The following is a 16,006-nucleotide window of genomic DNA, read 5'->3' as shown; positions in this document are numbered from 1 at the left end:
GGAGCCGGAGAAGCCGTCCGATGTTGCGTCGTCGGTACACGAAGAGGCAAAATGCAGGATGACGAGCATGATCGGAGATTATCCGGGCCCGACAGAAGCATTTGCGCGTTTTTGATGCGTGTGGAAGAACAAAGCAGCAGCAGATGGAGTTGCACGCACAGCTGGATGGCTTGGCGAGGGCTGATACAGCCACAGTGCTGGAGTTACAGTACTCGGCGTCGCAAACACTGTGTCCTGACCTCATCACTGCCCCTCCAGACAGCCCAGGCCCCACCTTTCACGATTAGATTTTGCGACGATGCCTCAAGCTAGATAACGACTTCTACGCTACCATCTTCAACGCTGCCTTGATCTTAATATCCTTAATATTCAGCAACATCAACCGCAGCCGCAATGGATCCTTTAGAGAGCATGTCCACCGGGGGCCCCCTGCCCAAGAACTTCGATGCCGAAAATGCGGGCAACATGGAGGATGTGCGTCTCGTTTCTAGCTATGCAGCTCGTGGAAGTTTCTTGCTGACCTTTTTGTTTTCCATGCTATAGATGGAGAAGCAATTTGCAGTCAAGGGTACGGCCTTTTTATATCCACACAGATACATTTCGTCGCCTAACATGCGTTGTTCATACAGTCGTTCAGCACATGGCTACCTACTGGGCCATCCTCGAAAAGGTCAAGGGCTCAAGTCTGCGACTCACCAAGATCGATGACGAGATCTACGAGCACCTCAAGGAGGCCTTCCCCGAATTCGACCCCGCCGCCACAATCGACGAGGATGAGATGAAGAGCAAGACCGGCAAGGAGAGGTGGCGCGCCTTCATGATGAAGTACGAGAAGACAGTGGACGACTTCAACTTTGGCACCATGGTTCGAAACAACGCCAAGGCGGAATACGAGCAGGACACAACCATCTTTGGTGGGTTTTTAAGAGATTAAACATGCATTTTTTCTTGTGGTGATTTATTGTTGTCTGACCGCATAATAGTCCCCCGCATGCAATTTTATGCTGTTGAAATCGCCCGGTATGTATTGGAGCTAGCGTTGGTAATATTGCTGATCCATGCTGACTATCTGGGCAGAAACCGAAATGGCCTTAACGACTGGATATATGAGAAGGCACAGGAAGAGAAGAACAAGTCCAAATAAATACCCCTATACATGGACGAAGTCAAAAAGTAAAAAAGAAAAAAGCCAATTTTATTTATACCACGTGCCTTTTTATCGCTACAACGTTGGACATCTGGCCAAAATAGCCTAGATATAGTCTGGAAGCACAGCATGGCCTTTAGTTTATGCCATTTTACTTGAAGAAACGGTAGATGAAATGGGTAAATAGATGTCATTTTTTGAAAACACAGGTGGAAATACACTCTGCCACTGGTATCAGATGCCACCATCCACGCTCTGAACAAGTCTGTGATGCTGCCTTGAGTTGTCCACATCTGACCACGGCGCCATAACATGTGTGTAATGCTGAACAAAGCTTTGACCCTCAACTATATTCACGCAGGCAACTTCATGTTTTCTGTTTGCATCCTGCAGCTGTTTGTCACCTGGCTGACGAAAAGTCCTACGCTCAGGCACCAGCGCTATTAAAGAATCGCAGATGACAACCACTCTCATCTCCTTACCTACTCAAAAGAATCCTTCTCACTTCTCATTTCTAGCAAAAATAGCAAGATGGATCCGACGTCCTGGCTGGATCTTTCCGTAGAAAGCGACGGTATAACCTCGCCATCGCCGCCACCATCGCCTCGTAAGTCGACTATACTTATTTCTCATCAAAATTCCTGCTGCTATTCTACACAAAGAGAACAGAAAAAGAAGAAAACCAACTAAATCTACGCAGCAATCAGCCCCGCCAAACTACTCTCTCGATCAAAATCCATCATCGAACGATCCAGCAGCAGAGCTTCTGTGTACTCCATCTCCCCCAACACCTCATCACGCAGCGATGATCACCTTCTTGGCCGTGCTGGTCTCCCACCATGGGATCGCACAGTGGATATAATCTATCACAAGTATAAACGCGGAGAAGCCAAGCCCGACAGAAATGCAGCCCTGAAAGCATCAGTCAACCAGTTCTTCTTGCTGCACAAGAGACAGAGGTCGGAAACGAGTGGCGGCGGCATTACACATCAGGGAAACATCTAGCAGAAGTTTCCTGACAACGTCCGCCTTCTCATCCTCCGGAACCTCGTCGCATCCCACGAGCCGTTGGGATCCAAGCCCATCAGCCTCAATCGATTCTGCTGGGACCAAGATTGCTGGGAGCTCTCGGATTTTACCCCCCTCCACGACGTCCTGGCAGCTTTCTATCCTTGCTTTGCTGTCTCGTTTGACTTTTACGCTTCGCTCTTCGCCATCATCTTGTCGGAATATACTTTTCACGTTACGTTTTCTCCGTTTATCGCCCCGAGACTCAACCCCCTTGCTACCACATGGCTCAACAAATACGGTCCTTTTGTACAGTCTCTCGTCATTGAAATCGACCTATCGCGTCTTGGTCTCGGCCCTAGCCCCTCAGCTACTGCTCTACTCCCGGGTATTGGCCGCGTTCAAGACCTAATCTTCGATTTCAGCGTGTCTCAGCTTAAAAGGCCCCTGGAAGCTCCACTGGAGACCTTGATTCTCGCATGTCGCCGCTTTTATGGCGAAAGAGAGGTCATTCCTAAGCCCCATATAGGGCCAGTAGATAAACAAGACGCCGGTAATACCCAAAATCCATCTGCAGATATTGTCGATAAGTCAAGCAAGCCTTCACCATCTAACATCTCGGAAAGAATATCCCGAGCCATCTCTCCAGCCCCCCAAGATTCCTTTGAACAGTCTGTGTTGATAACTCACAATGACACAAAAAGCGAGTTCTATACCTGGGACCTTGACGACGACGACGAAATAGAAGATGGTGACGACGATGACGACGATGATGAAGACGGCGACATGGACGCTGACTCCTCCTTCGAAAGCAGTTACTGCTCCTCTTTGAGCTCAGACTCATCTTCAAACGCTGACACAAGTCTAGCTCCTACGCCATCCATCCCAGAAGAAACACCTTTCTTCTGCCCAGATAAACACCTCTCCATATGCAATCATCTCGCCCGCCTTCGCAATAAAGTTACTTCCCTCCGCATAGTCGGTTTCAGCGACGAGTATTCCCGCGCCCTCATAGCAACCATATTTCCCCAGGCTAAAGCTTTCCCTATCGAAAATCACTCCTATCGCGTAGCTCCCTCTACGCTCTGGCCTCGCCTGCGTGGTCAGAAATCCTGGATCGATGCCGGCCGTGGAACACTCCTATTGGACGACCACGAGGTCATTCCAGAACCTTGCATTTTCCCAGAGGGATTGGTTCAGCTGCCACCGCCAGTCATTTACAGATCGGGCATCAGATCGCTGCCGTGGTGCCGTGAACCAACTCACCGCCCAAGACACAGCACCACCAACTCAGGCTCGAGTTGGCCGTCTCAGAGAAGTATGGAGAGCAACGACGGAAACATCTCCACAAGTTCACAGCGCAGTGATGAAAAGTCTAGGATGCAAAAACTTTTGGGAAAGTATAAGGAAAAGTCTAGGCGGAGGTCAAGGCCAATATCTGCCCCCTGATGAAAATATTTGTAAGCTATATGTCGAATTATTGTAGCTATATATGTAGGAATCTTTCTCTCTTTCATTTTGAAAAAGAATTGTGGCATTTATGCGCAGAATAATGAATAAATTTATATAAGAGACATTTTGCCAACCGGCAATGCTCTGTCAGGATCTAATATATGCATCGAACGCTTCTTCTATCATAAACTCATGGATTCGCTTTGACGCTTGAATGCTTCAATCTGAATTTCAAAATTATAAGTACCATATTAATTCATCCTCAAATATTATACTGCGTCCTTTCATTTTGCTAGAGTCTTTCAAAATGTTAAATACATCAACGTTCATCCAAAAAAGGGGGTATAGAAAAACTTACTATAGCAAATTGGCTCTTGGCACGGATTCTCTCTCCGTAAAACAGAAGCACCCAAGGCAGAATCGTCAAGCCGGTGGCAATCCCGCCAAGCATGCCGCCAGCGCCTTTTAGACCAAGATTGGTAAACATGATGGTCGTAATCAATGGAAAGCAGCCACCTAGCACATTCCGGCAGAAGCTCTGCGCTGCCAAGGCCGATGATGCATATATGTGATATGTATCTGCGAGATAATTGAAGGTGGCGAGGTAGACAGAGTAGATGCCCCAAGTAGCCAGCCCTAGGCCAACGGCTGTCAAATACCCTCTCTTTCCATCAGAACCCAAAAACGCAATGAATAGTCCGACAGGTAAGAGCAAAGCAGTGATGCAAGTAAAGTACAGTCTGGCCTCCGGCGCTTCAGCCGGAAATCTTCGTCGCATAAAGGCCCAAAATCTGGAATTAGAGTACTGGAAGTCTTCTTCTTGCCGTTTCCACTGCGGGTGCTTCAAGAGATGCTCCTGGAAGATGCCCACTACTGTCGCAACAGCTGAGGCTATCATCATTGCCACGTATACTCGACTTGACATGGAGAAATTGGAACCATAGAGGAAGGGTACGACTGAAAAGGAGAGATAGAGTACACCCCATGAGAAGGCGGCCCACAAAGAGAAGCAAAAGACAACAGGCTCCGTAAAAAGAAGATGAAATGGTCTCCTCACAGATGTCAACACTATCTGTCCTAGGGAAGCACGCTGTTCATCTGCCCTGACTACCCAACGAATACGTCGTAAATGGGGACCCGTGGCGGTAACACGCTCGTTTGCGATAGAAGTGATGGTTATTTGGCTGGAAGCAGTAGATGCCGTCAACACCAAGTCGCTGCTTAGCCACTGTCCAAACACTCCATGCTTTTCCAAGTCCTCATACCAGTCGTTTAGCTTTTTTGCCTTTCTGGTCAAAAGGACTGAGGCCCGGCTTTCTTTAAAGAAAAAGATTAGGAAAAGTAGGAGAACGACATCCAGTATGGCTTGGACCCAGAATGACCACTTCCAAGCAAGATTGTTGCTTCCCACAGTTTCAATCAAAGCGGCAGAAACCAACGGCCCAGCCCCAGTGCCGGCCAACACCGCACCGCTAAACAGCGCCATGGGTGTGTTCCTTTCCTCCTTTTCCCATAAATCAGCCAAGACGCCTCCGACCACGGCGGAGAAGACAGACCCGCCAATGCCAACCAGGAAGCGCGATACAATCATGCCAGCAGCATCCGGCATAACGGAGCAGACAGCTTGGAAGATGACAAAGACAAAGCCGGCAATGATGAATATGGGATAACGCCCCCATACTTCAGACATCGGCGCAAGCGCCATCGGTGCAAGCGCAAATCCCATGCAGAATGTCGTAATGCCCACAAGTATAACAAGTCTGGAGGTCTCAAAATCGCTGGCCATAAGGGCCGCCGGCGGTGCGTAAGCCCCGGCAGTATACGCTGTCAAGAATGTTGCCAGACATGACAAAATAAGCAGAATGCTTTTGCGAGCAGGCCCCCATGTCAATGGATCAGCATAAGCTGTTAAGTCAGGACATGACGGCGGCTGTCGCCCATCTAGACTGGGCTGCTGCAGTATCAGAGGAGACGGCAAAACGGTATTGAATGTGAGATAAAGAGATAATATCGGGCTGTTGCCATCTAGAGTTGTCGTCTCTGTCTGCTCCGTCTGCGGTTTCTCGTTGGCCGACAAAGGGTTCCTAGCGTCATGTGAGGGACCATCGCGAGAGGTAACTTTCTCGCTTTGAGCAATCTCAAAGCCCTCCAGCCCATATGTACCGAGCTCTCCCTTTTCTTCGACAGCCATTAGAATTAGCCCGGGAAAGGAAAAAAAAGAGATATAACTCGTAGGCGGGGGTTTTAAGACATCGGCACAACTTCGTAGTGCAAACACCAGAGACGTAGACGAAACCTCCACGATGAGCACGACAGTAACTTTGGAGGAAAGGCTTGCTGAGGCTTAAAGGGCGGTGATGTCTAGTTATGTATCAAAATCCGGAAGGCGTATGGAGTAAGTGGAGAGGCTAATAGGTTGACGACGGGAATAACCACATCGGCTAGATTTGCTCTCACGGCGTCATTTAGCCCCCACGCGCGGCTTACAGGAATGACAGCGGTTCGTACGAAGTTCCCGTTTCTCTTTCGTGCCAAGGGCGCCCTCGTGTCTTCTGCACGGCATCTTCTCAAGTTCGGGTCGAAGAAAGAAATCCGAAGCAATGCTTCCAAAGTCCGTTACGCTTGGATTACACGTTGATATGCCCTCTCGACGCAGCCACCAACGAGGAGGAGGCGTGACCAATGGTCGATCCACTGTTTTACGCCATGTTAGTCAATAGCTTGACGGGAATAAACAACGGAAATTGTACGTACACTTCTCCACAAGCCAAGCTTTGGATCTAGATTTCTAAGATTTCTAATCTTCCCCTCAATGATGCTTCATGTGAAAGCAGCAAGAAGGCGGTCCGGCATGAATATTAAATCCGAACCTCGACTGCCAATTCAGATTCCGAGACCTGAGGCTCTAGCTCAAGACTCCGCTTGAGATTAAGATCCAAGCTGAGCCAATGACATATCGATTGAAAGGCCAAGGTGGATTTATAGCCAGGATCTTGGGTGAGATTCAGGGATATTATTCCCGACTAAGGCCGTGGGCTAATCAATTGAACCGCAGAAGCTCCAGAATGCTGCATTGCCGCAAGTTTGGTTTTTATTACGAAAAGGAAACATAGGCTATTCGTGGGTAAGACGCTTTTTCCCTCAATGAATGCAACCCTGCCGATGCTTATCAACGATTCTGCGCTGCTAGAATTATAAAACTTCTCTTGCTGTGTTCCATACATGCTAAAAGTGTGGGCCAACGGACCCAAATTCGCAAAGTAATGTCAAACTAGTTGGCTCAGATTCAGCTCACAATAGCCCTAGCCACATTCCATCAAAGATGGCAGGTATACATAGATATCCAAAGGACAAATCTAATTGCCCTGTCTTGTTGCTTCTGTTATGTTTTGAACTGGTTCTGCTGCAACCTCAACGGGAGTCGCGTTAACACTGATATGGCACGCTCTTGATGGCGGTGAAGCATCTGCAGAAGGCGATTGTGTCTCTACTGGAAGCTCTCTTAACTCCACCGGCTTGTTTTCCAATTCAGCAGGATATCGAGTAACTAATAGGCCTGCGGGTTCTTTGTGCGCTCCTTGCTGGGCCCATGTATCATCTGTGAGCCGTCGTAGGCCCTGGTGTTTCCTTCGGCAACGAGACAAGAAAAGAAAAATCGCCGAAGCGACGGCTAGGAGCCCCAAACAACTCCCAGCTGTTATCCCAGCAATCGTCCCAGAGCTAAGAGCTGGCTTTGGTTGTGATGTGAGTGGAGATGATGCATTATATGATGCGGTGGATGACGCATATCGTTCAGTGGTGGGTGAGACTGATGGGAGGGAAGCTGGAGTTGTAATCAATGCATTTGTCATAGTAATAGGGAATCCCCTCGACGTCGAAATATGACTTATTAGCGTCGGCTCTCGAGTCGGGAGTCCGGGCGGATTCCTTTCGGTAGTTCTCACAATCAAGTCTACGCTTCTCCAGCGAATTTCAAATGCTGGAGCGGACAAGATAGTACCATCATAGTCGGTCACTGCGTACTTCTGGTCTTTTGTCATATCGTTGCATTCGTAGTCTCTTTAATATCAAGTCATTAGTCTCCCTTATTGATAAATATCACAGATCCACTTACTCGGGAATACATCTGACGACTGTCTCTCCGTCTTGGATTGGCCAGCCATTGCTCACCGCTGACGTCTGGGTACACATGGCACGATATCCCGAAAAACACTCTCCCGGCGAGTAGAATCCCCCCTGGACCATAATTCGACGCCTCCAGGGACTCGGCAGCCGTCGAAATCATCCTGTAGGATAGGGGCAGGGCACGGAATCGCATGGACAGTCATGGGCATATACGGCACTCGTAAAGTCCCGCTTGAGAGCGTCTTGGCCGTCTTAGCCGCCATTGTTCGATGAATAACCACTGCTCAATCAAATCAGAATACAGGAACTAGCAAAGACGCCGTTGTTGGAAATAGTATAGCCGATACCAGAGTGCCAACAATCCGTCTTGGCTTGCTAGTGGTCATAAAGCCAAAGACGAGCAAAACGATGGCCGAATCTTGCAGTTCGTATGGCATAAAGGAGTTTTAACTTTGATGCCATATTTTCAAGGGACATCCAACTTCCCATCGCTTGTCTCTGCTCCTTCCGTTGTTTGGCAAGTGCCTGCTTGCCGTATCGATGCACGTGTATCACCCTCGGTTAGAAGAGCCTTGAATCGCTACGGGGCTGCTGAGGATAAAAATCCCGTCTACAACAGGTCTCTGCCTAGTACCTCCCTAGTAGCAGGTATTATACCTGTTTATGAGATTGCATTTGAGAGCACTTACGAGGCAACTTCCTACCCGGCCACTATCATTGCGCAGCACCTCGTATTCTGGTGACGAGGTATTTTCTGACGACTGCATCTGTGAGGGTACTTACAAAGGGTCTTTTCTTCTTCTGCTGAGCCTACCAACGGTGTAAAAAAACACTCAATAGAAGAGTTCCAAGGAAATTTTCCTACCAGGATCCGTAACCAAAAACCCCTTGGCGCGTCAAGATGTAGCCAACCATGTGTGCTAATGCTGCTGCAGCTGCATGTATAAAGTGGACATTCAACTTCACGTCGCACACATCTCCAGCTATCAATCTTGTAATAAATCGTCATGAAGTCTATGTTAAAAATACAGTAGTCGTGTCTAAATGCATAAAAGATAGCTTTTCCCCTCCCTCTCTAATCTACATCTTCTTCAGGCGTGTTCGTACTTCCGTTGTGATGATATCCGTTTATAGAGCCGATATTTTCAGTCGTACCATTTGTAAAGCCGTTTGTGTGACCGTTGGTAATACAATTTGCCCCATTCGCGCCTTTGATAGTCCCGTCCTCATTGACACATTCTTCGAGGAACAAGGAAAAGGTAACCACCAGATATACATCACCAGTAGCCTTGTTCCGAAGGACATATCTAAGCTGGTGCGCGATTCTTCCATCATTCCTATATTCCCGTTAGCAAACTGACAAAAACAAAAGCCCGTAGCTAATATCTTACCTCAAAGCATCCGCGCCCAAATATCTCGCAACCGACAGCTGAAATCCCGGCAGCCGCAAAGCCAGATTCGCAAAGTCGAGATATGGGTTGAAAAAGTCAATTCCGTACGTCTGTCCATACTCCCAAAGCCACTTTTTCTTGTTCGAATCCGACAGCGCCCATTTCATTCTTGGCTTGCTCTCCTTCGGCACGCCCTTTGCCTCGCGCAGCTTCATTCCCCTCTTGTCTCCTCCCTCTTCGAACCACAGGCCACCTCTTGATTCGTCGTATGACCCGGGGCCGATAGACACAACATTTAATGAGCTCAGGGTAGGGCCATAAAGATAGGGCTTGTCTGCATAGGCATCTCCGTCAAGGCCAGGGTCAATCCACCATTTGACAATGTTCATTGCAGTGTTGAACCCCGGCGGCAGCTTGTCTCGGATAGGGCGATCGAAATCATTGCCAAACTGCAAGTCTGCTGCACTGATTCCTGCGACATCCTCATCATCAGGTTCCCCATTGTCTGACTTGGAGGGATTTAGTGGCGTGAAGCGGAATGATATGCTGTACTGGTCCTGGTTGCTGGCATGAGGCTCTGTGGAGAAGTAGGGAGACGTTGACGGCGAGCCAAAGGGTAATCCCCTATAGCCCTGTATCCGCACGTTGAGCTCTATGTCGGCGGCATCGCTCTTGATGCGTAAGGGTGCAGGCTCATTCACCGGCACCTCAATATGAGTGCTTTCGTCGTAACTCGGTCCCGCCGTAACTCGAAGAATATATTTGTCTTGCATCATCTTGCCTTGGTAATCGTAGAATGTTTACACCAGGTCTGCTGCTCATATGGAGAATCAATCTCGAAATATATAATATCGGAAAAGGTTTAATTGATAGCCCGATTCGGACTGTATAATCATGCCTACGATTGTGGCTTTTTGCATTTAGCGTTTGATCATCAGATTCTTAAAAGTGCTATTAATAACGTTTAGTGCGCTTTGTCTGAAGGTGGCGAAAAGCCAACGTCAATAAGACGTACCCTAGAGTCGCCCCGATCGGGCTTTATGTGTGATTTTTTTGCTTTCTCGTACAGTTTCATAACAACTTTGTCCGACTACCTTTATGTATCTTTCAAGTTTGGGTTTCAAAGGTATTACCGAGATTAAAATGCGCCTTGACGAATCTCGATTGAACTGTGAAACAGCGTCTCCATCGCCCGAGTTTCACCGACTTTACTGAAACGCTAGAGCTTTGAATAGCTGCTACTAACATTGCCTCAACATTGCCTCATACTCACGAATCAGCCAGTGCCCTATGAAGTTGCGTAAGAGCTCGCTTATCCGGATGTCGCTTGATGAGAATTGTGCCATTGGCAAGTTGTTGCGCCGGATGGATTTTTATCAATCACATGCCGGGCGCAAAGGCAGCTCGGCTGACTCGGCCGGCTTGACGTGATCCTAAAGTAAGACATGCACAAAGAGGGTATCTACATCTAAGCGATCAACAAAAGATAAGGTAGATACAAGTTTGCTTCAAAATGTATCATCAGATGCTAGGGATGAGTTTTGGCCGGCTGTCGCAGTTGACAATGGATAACATGAGTGAATTTCCTGTTGCGTCATTAGACTTTATCGTCTACATGTGTACTTTGCATGAATAATGCCTGAACATTGAAGCACACGGCTCTTGCGGTTGCATGGCAAGTAGTCAAATACGTATCTTCAACAAGTTCCCGAATTCAAAATCGAGAAGGGCAATGTAAATAGCATAATTTCAACATTTGGCAAAAAAAGGGTGAGGCCGTCGCATGCTGATTTGCTCTATCGAGGTTGATCAGTCACCGACCCATACATGGAAATCAGCTGGTGTAGCTCGCAGCCCCCGCTACAGACAAGCCATCCTCAAACGATAGAAGAACAGAAAACTAGATATTATAGCTTAAGATGGCATATTGATGAGATATCTTCATTCATCACGTCAGCCAACAACAACAACAACAACAACAACAACAACAACAACAACAACAACAACAACAACAACAACAACAACAACAACAACAACAACAACAACAACAACAACAACAACAACAACAACCAAAAAAAAAAAAAAAAAAAAAAGGCGAACCATCTATTGCGCCTCTCACGCTTATGAGGCAGCGCTAGCTTCTGGGCCCGTCCAGGCACATGTGCATGTATCCATGCAGCGGATATTGGGCCTAGAAGGACATTGACGTCATGCCCAATCAGGAGAGCTTCGCATGGCCCCATCATCGCAAGTCTCGGGCACACACACAAAAATGGAATCGGGCTTCGTTCTGCTCTCTCTGTCAACTGAGGGCGGAGCGGGATAATAAAGTTTAGGAAAACTCTAGGAACAAGATCTGTCACTCATTTTCAGCCGATACCCTTTTTTTTCGCGAGAGCGTCCGCTGGTGGCGCCCACTCAAGATCTTGCAGGCGAAGATGATAAGCAGCACTTTCATCATCCGCCTCGCCATCGTCTTCTTCCGCCGAACGCCGCTCATCTACGCTGCCATCCTGGGAGCCCTATGCCTTTGGTATGGCTTGGAAACAGCGCGTCAGACTCTTGTTGCTCAAGTTTTATGGGGCCTCATAATTGCCGAATTGTTGTTCTTTTGCTTCATCTATCTCCCGTATATGCGCCAGCTGAATCGCAAAGCTGTGCATCCTACACCACTGACGTCGGAGGAACGATGGGCTCTATTTAACCAGTGTCTAGCACATGTCGACTCATTTGAGCTGTATCTAAGAGGGTGGTTCCTCGGCGCTGAACTCAAAGATATCCGCCGAGACAACCTGCGGGATTTCCTCCTCTGGGGCTTCTTCGACCAAGCTGGGGAAGATGCTGAAAGGAACGACGGACACTCCGAGACTGTTGAGCGAGATTTGGAGGGGTTCATCACAGAGATTGAGAAGCGGCTTGGCCGGCCTATCCGCAGTGGACGAGGCGATGCAACGTGCATTCGGCTGACTTTGGATGACGTTGAAACAACCTATCGGGGCCTGACTTGGTATGCAGTCATATACCTGGTGGATCAATTCACACACTTCGCCCTTTCATGGCACGGCTTCAAGTTCTATGCCAGAGGGCCCGCCGCAGCTCTTGCAACGTTCCCCCCGCGGCCGCAAGAGATATTCACAAGCCGCCGCTCGCGTGCTCCTCAGCTGAGCTACTGGCACCGGGCTCACACATCCAACGACTGCCACCCGGTTGTCTTCTTCCACGGCATTGGCGTTGGGCTCTGGACATACATTAGCTTCCTCGCACGCATATGTGCAGCTAAAGAGAGCGATGGCGGCCAGGGTATCGGGGTCATTGCTGTGGAGATTCTCCCCGTGTCGTTCCGCCTCACTTCCCCGCCTCTGGGTAAAGCTGAATTCCTACGCCAGATGGCCAAGATATTGGAACATCACCAGTGGAACAAGTTCACCATCACTTCACACTCGTATGGGTCTGTACAGACCACCCACATGCTCCACTCCCCAGCTCTGAGGCATATGATTACATCTGTTGTCTTAATAGACCCGGTAACAGTAATGCTGCATCTCCCCGATGTCGCTTACAACTTCACCCGAAGAAAGCCCCGAGAAGCTTATGAATGGGTGCTATGGTACTTTGCCAGTACGGATCCAGGCGTGGCTAACTCTCTAGGGCGTCACTTTTTCTGGCGGGAGAACATTATTTGGAAGGAGGACTTGCTATCATATGAAAATGCTGAACCGAGGGGCCATCGGCGGAAGGTTGCTGTCTGCCTAGCTGGCAGGGATATACTCGTCGGCACATCTAGAGTTGCGCAGTATTTCAGTGATGTTGGAGTGGCGGGAATAAACCAGGCTGGGGGCACTAATCGGACGGCCGAGGTGGAGGTGCTCATGTTCCCCATGTTGGATCATGCGCAGGTATTTGCCAGCTCGCTGCACTACGAACGGGTATGCCGGGTTATCAGGTCATATTGCGGTGCAGGATTAGTGGGATAGACCAGTATATAAAGTCGCAGCAGCAATGCAAGCAGCCTGGGGAAGCAGGAGCCAATCTCGATAACACTTCACTCAATTGTCTTGACCTCCTGACCCCCCCAATCAGTCAAGATGGCTCCGACAGGACGGGGTCCGCTTTGAGTGATGACCCAAACAAAATCCTGGTCACCATCATTCCGAGCTTGGTGCTCCGTCCAGGCCGGGACGAATGCAAAGTCTCCCGGCCGAAGCTCGTGATGTCGCAATTCGCCCCCAAAGCCCTCCTTTACGACAAGTGTGCCGGTACCGGAGACTACATAGATGATGGCGTCTTGACGGCGTTATCAGAAACAAGAACCAACCAACCAAGGAGGCAATTGGGGTCCGAAGGAATGAGACGCTCAGAGAGTGAGCGGGATGTGGCACCTACCTTGCTCGCTGTTGTGATGTATGGGGCTTGCAGAATGTGGGTGTGTTGTGAGAACTGTCCGAGAGAGAGAAAGAGAGTTACAACGCAGTTTTGGGCACGCTTCTTTCCGAGGGCAAAGGAGAAGACTCACCCGAAGCACACATTTTGTCACACTTACCGGCAATGGCAGTTTCGCGGATGGGGCGTCCTTCATTGTCCAAAATGGGCGTGAGCTGGTCTGCAGGTGTCGTTTCAGTTTTGGACGGCAACACCATGGGCAGGATCTCTGAGATGAGCGGCAGTAGCGACGACATGGCCCAAGACATTCAACGAAAGATGCGGGATCAATGTCACTCTTGGCGGCATGGAACAGCGTCAAACACTCGAGTCCTCCTAGCGTCACGAAGCGTAGTAGACGCCTCTTCTGGTTGCCCGCAGCGCGTGTCCTTTTAGGTTGGGGAGGGGGGGTGGAAGACGAGGCCCAACTAGGAAGGCGAGCCAGTGATGTGGTGCGAGTCGGATTTGGAGCCTATACTGACAAAGAAACGTATAATAGGAATATGCAAATTGGAGATAGAGAACGTTGCCTAGACACTTGATAGAGAGAATGACCGGGGGGAAGATTAATGCTTGAGTGGACTCCTCAGTTGGCCGACTAGCAGGATGTAGTTCAGGTGGCTCAATAAATGGCCGAGGAGAATCTGACGTGTCGATGTTGCGATGATGCCAAATCAAGCTGCAGAGACGGAGTGATACCCAACACTTGGAGTGTTCAGGAGAGAATCTAGAGTCTAACATGGGAGTAGGTGCTGGATGGCGAATGACAGGCCGCGGCGAATGGGTTTTTCCGCTTAGGCTTCCAATCTACTCTGTACAAGCACTGTAAGTACCAGGGTACCTGGCACCGCTTAAAGGATGGGACCTGGGGCAGGGACCTGTAAATCTCACATGGCCATCCAGGGTGTCTTGAGTCTGATTGATAATTGCCAGGTTGACAAAGAGAAGGGGCACTAATGAAGACGCGGGAATTAATAATAATACAAATCGTAGATAGATTGATGCTTGTCTAAAAGAGCAAAAGGCTGCGGGTAGTCCAAGCACGACATAAATTCGACCATGACATGGGGCTTCCCCTGCTCTTCTGCCCGCTATAAATTAGCAGCAACACTCTGGAATTCCCCATAGAGAAAGCTTCCTATAAGAGTACATACAATACATGTATGTATAAATATAGAACCATCTTACCTATATTTATCAAATACCATGGTGTGTAGATAAAAACGCAAGGGATGCAACTACCTACCTGTTACCTAGTAGACATGCTTTGAATTCTAGGGTCATTATATGCCCCCACAGGGCGAACCAGCGAGTTCGCGCGAACGAATACCCGCTATCATGGTTATTACCACTAATACGCTCCAACAAGGATGAAAGGTGAGGATCTATACGAAGCTGCTAGCAGAAGGTCTTTTTCCCCCTCAAACGTTCGGTGCAGGTAAGAATGGATTCTTGCTGGGTTCCTCCAGAAAAAGAAACCCCCCACATCTATCCTCAAACCCGCCATCAGCTATCCTATGAGACGAGAGCAAAACGAACCCCCTGAAACAACAAGAACCAACAAGGGCATAAAAGAGCCTTGACCAACGCTGGACGTCAACAATGCTACGGTGAATCTTGAAGGCGAGCCCGCCGCTTTCTACAAGTGGAGGAACTTTCGCTGCTGATGTCGACAAAGATTCCTTCCGGTGGCCTTGGAGGATCGCAGTACCGCCGAGCGGCTAGGTAGATGGCCTGGAGGTTTTAGTTGCACCGCTGGCACAGAGAAAGCTCCAAGGCAGGGGCGGCCTCCTTCTGGCGCCATCTCCAGCGTCTGAGGCTGCAAGGCCGTCTCCGATGACGGGTTCGACACAATTGCCGCGAAGGCGCTTCGCACTTACACATGATGTGTGTCGCGACTATTTCCTGGTAGGGCTCCGACGTGTGGCCGTGGTGTGTGGCCTCGATGGAGTGCCGTCGGATCTGGTCAGCCGAAAATCGTGTCTTTGTCGCCATTGCTGGCTGCTGCTGCTGCTCCCCCCCGATCAGCAGCTTACAAGCACCACCACGAGAAGCATAATCACGTTCGAACCGCTGAAGAAGGGTCGGTGGCGACGAATTAAGCAGTGCCCCGTGCTTGCTATCCATTCCCATCCGCTCTTACGGTAATGTTACCTACTCGTATAGGTAGGTCGGGGCATTTGAAGGCGGCCCCCCCGGCAAAGCCAAGCCGCAGCATGCCATGCACACTCTCGAGTCTGGCAACGTGGTTGGTCGGCTGGCCGCCTCTACGACCTCATCCCTGGGAGCTGCTGCCCCCCTGTTGGCACATGGAAAAGCCTCCTGTACGGCGCTGCGGCTAGTGTACGATCCCGCTGGAACGGGAAGCTGGGTTAAGCTCAGAAGAGTAGGTGAGCGTCTAGGCGCGGATGCTTCATCAGGCTTGGGCGCGGTTGTGCTCAAAGCAGCTACAGGCATACTGTAT

General features: G+C 49.3%; 8 protein-coding genes across 8 annotated transcripts; 3 read left to right on the top strand and 5 right to left on the bottom strand.

Annotated features, from left to right (window-relative positions):
- The first annotated feature begins 302 nt into the window (after window positions 1-302).
- TrAFT101_005408 (uncharacterized protein) lies at window positions 303-1,423 on the top strand. Its single transcript, XM_024908703.2, has 5 exons — window positions 303-474; window positions 544-568; window positions 630-914; window positions 984-1,020; window positions 1,078-1,423. Exons 1-5 carry the CDS (start codon window positions 394-396, stop codon window positions 1,142-1,144), a joined length of 495 nt encoding a protein of 164 aa, XP_024757395.2. The 5' UTR covers window positions 303-393; the 3' UTR covers window positions 1,145-1,423.
- A 255-nt stretch (window positions 1,424-1,678) lies between these two features.
- Window positions 1,679-3,604, top strand: TrAFT101_005407 (uncharacterized protein; the record flags this gene model as incomplete). The annotated part of the gene is made up of 3 exons (XM_066127468.1): window positions 1,679-1,754; window positions 1,848-2,071; window positions 2,153-3,604. 3 exons carry the CDS (start codon window positions 1,679-1,681, stop codon window positions 3,602-3,604), a joined length of 1,752 nt encoding a protein of 583 aa, XP_065983579.1.
- TrAFT101_005406 (uncharacterized protein) lies at window positions 3,574-6,301 on the bottom strand. Its single transcript, XM_024902072.2, has 2 exons — window positions 3,966-6,301; window positions 3,574-3,906 (listed from the first exon to the last, which is right to left on the bottom strand). The coding sequence occupies exons 1-2, from the start codon at window positions 5,796-5,798 to the stop codon at window positions 3,892-3,894; spliced, it is 1,848 nt and encodes a 615-aa protein (XP_024757397.2). The 5' UTR covers window positions 5,799-6,301; the 3' UTR covers window positions 3,574-3,891.
- A 662-nt stretch (window positions 6,302-6,963) lies between these two features.
- On the bottom strand, window positions 6,964-7,995 carry TrAFT101_005405 (uncharacterized protein; the record flags this gene model as incomplete). Its single annotated transcript, XM_066127467.1, has 2 exons — window positions 6,964-7,666; window positions 7,778-7,995. 2 exons carry the CDS (start codon window positions 7,993-7,995, stop codon window positions 6,964-6,966), a joined length of 921 nt encoding a protein of 306 aa, XP_065983578.1.
- Window positions 7,996-8,700: 705 nt separating this feature from the next.
- On the bottom strand, window positions 8,701-11,080 carry TrAFT101_005404 (uncharacterized protein). The gene is made up of 3 exons (XM_024904327.2): window positions 10,139-11,080; window positions 9,124-10,074; window positions 8,701-9,069 (listed from the first exon to the last, which is right to left on the bottom strand). Exons 2-3 carry the CDS (start codon window positions 9,897-9,899, stop codon window positions 8,808-8,810), a joined length of 1,038 nt encoding a protein of 345 aa, XP_024757399.2. The 5' UTR covers window positions 9,900-10,074; window positions 10,139-11,080; the 3' UTR covers window positions 8,701-8,807.
- Window positions 11,031-11,369, bottom strand: TrAFT101_005403 (uncharacterized protein; the record flags this gene model as incomplete). The annotated part of the gene is made up of 2 exons (XM_066127466.1): window positions 11,031-11,062; window positions 11,243-11,369. 2 exons carry the CDS (start codon window positions 11,367-11,369, stop codon window positions 11,031-11,033), a joined length of 159 nt encoding a protein of 52 aa, XP_065983577.1.
- Window positions 11,307-14,666, top strand: TrAFT101_005402 (uncharacterized protein). The gene has a single exon (XM_024900937.2). The coding sequence runs from the start codon at window positions 11,562-11,564 to the stop codon at window positions 13,095-13,097; it is 1,536 nt and encodes a 511-aa protein (XP_024757400.2). The 5' UTR covers window positions 11,307-11,561; the 3' UTR covers window positions 13,098-14,666.
- TrAFT101_005401 (uncharacterized protein) lies at window positions 13,166-13,799 on the bottom strand (the record flags this gene model as incomplete). The annotated part of the gene is made up of 3 exons (XM_024900914.1): window positions 13,166-13,407; window positions 13,507-13,560; window positions 13,637-13,799. 3 exons carry the CDS (start codon window positions 13,797-13,799, stop codon window positions 13,166-13,168), a joined length of 459 nt encoding a protein of 152 aa, XP_024757401.1.
- Window positions 14,667-16,006: the final 1,340 nt, after the last annotated feature.

This window comes from Trichoderma asperellum, chromosome 3 (genome assembly GCF_020647865.1).
Source record: "Trichoderma asperellum chromosome 3, complete sequence".
NCBI lineage: Eukaryota > Fungi > Ascomycota > Sordariomycetes > Hypocreales > Hypocreaceae > Trichoderma > Trichoderma asperellum.
Note: the sequence above shows the minus strand (reverse complement) of the source record. Positions and strands in the feature narration are given on the sequence as shown.

Excerpts from the sequence above, each read along its gene's own strand:
- TrAFT101_005408 (XM_024908703.2), top strand. The coding sequence starts at position 394 with ATGGATCCTTTAGAGAGCATGTCCACCGGGGGCCCCCTGCCCAAGAAC. Across the intron at positions 475-543 it reads ATGCGGGCAACATGGAGGAT|ATGGAGAAGCAATTTGCAGT; the intron begins GTGCGTCTCGTT and ends TCCATGCTATAG. Across the intron at positions 1,021-1,077 it reads TATGCTGTTGAAATCGCCCG|AAACCGAAATGGCCTTAACG; the intron begins GTATGTATTGGA and ends CTATCTGGGCAG.
- TrAFT101_005406 (XM_024902072.2), bottom strand. The coding sequence starts at position 5,798 with ATGGCTGTCGAAGAAAAGGGAGAGCTCGGTACATATGGGCTGGAGGGC.
- TrAFT101_005404 (XM_024904327.2), bottom strand. The coding sequence starts at position 9,899 with ATGATGCAAGACAAATATATTCTTCGAGTTACGGCGGGACCGAGTTAC. Across the intron at positions 9,070-9,123 it reads TTGGGCGCGGATGCTTTGAG|GAATGATGGAAGAATCGCGC; the intron begins GTAAGATATTAG and ends ACGGGAATATAG.
- TrAFT101_005402 (XM_024900937.2), top strand. The coding sequence starts at position 11,562 with ATGATAAGCAGCACTTTCATCATCCGCCTCGCCATCGTCTTCTTCCGC.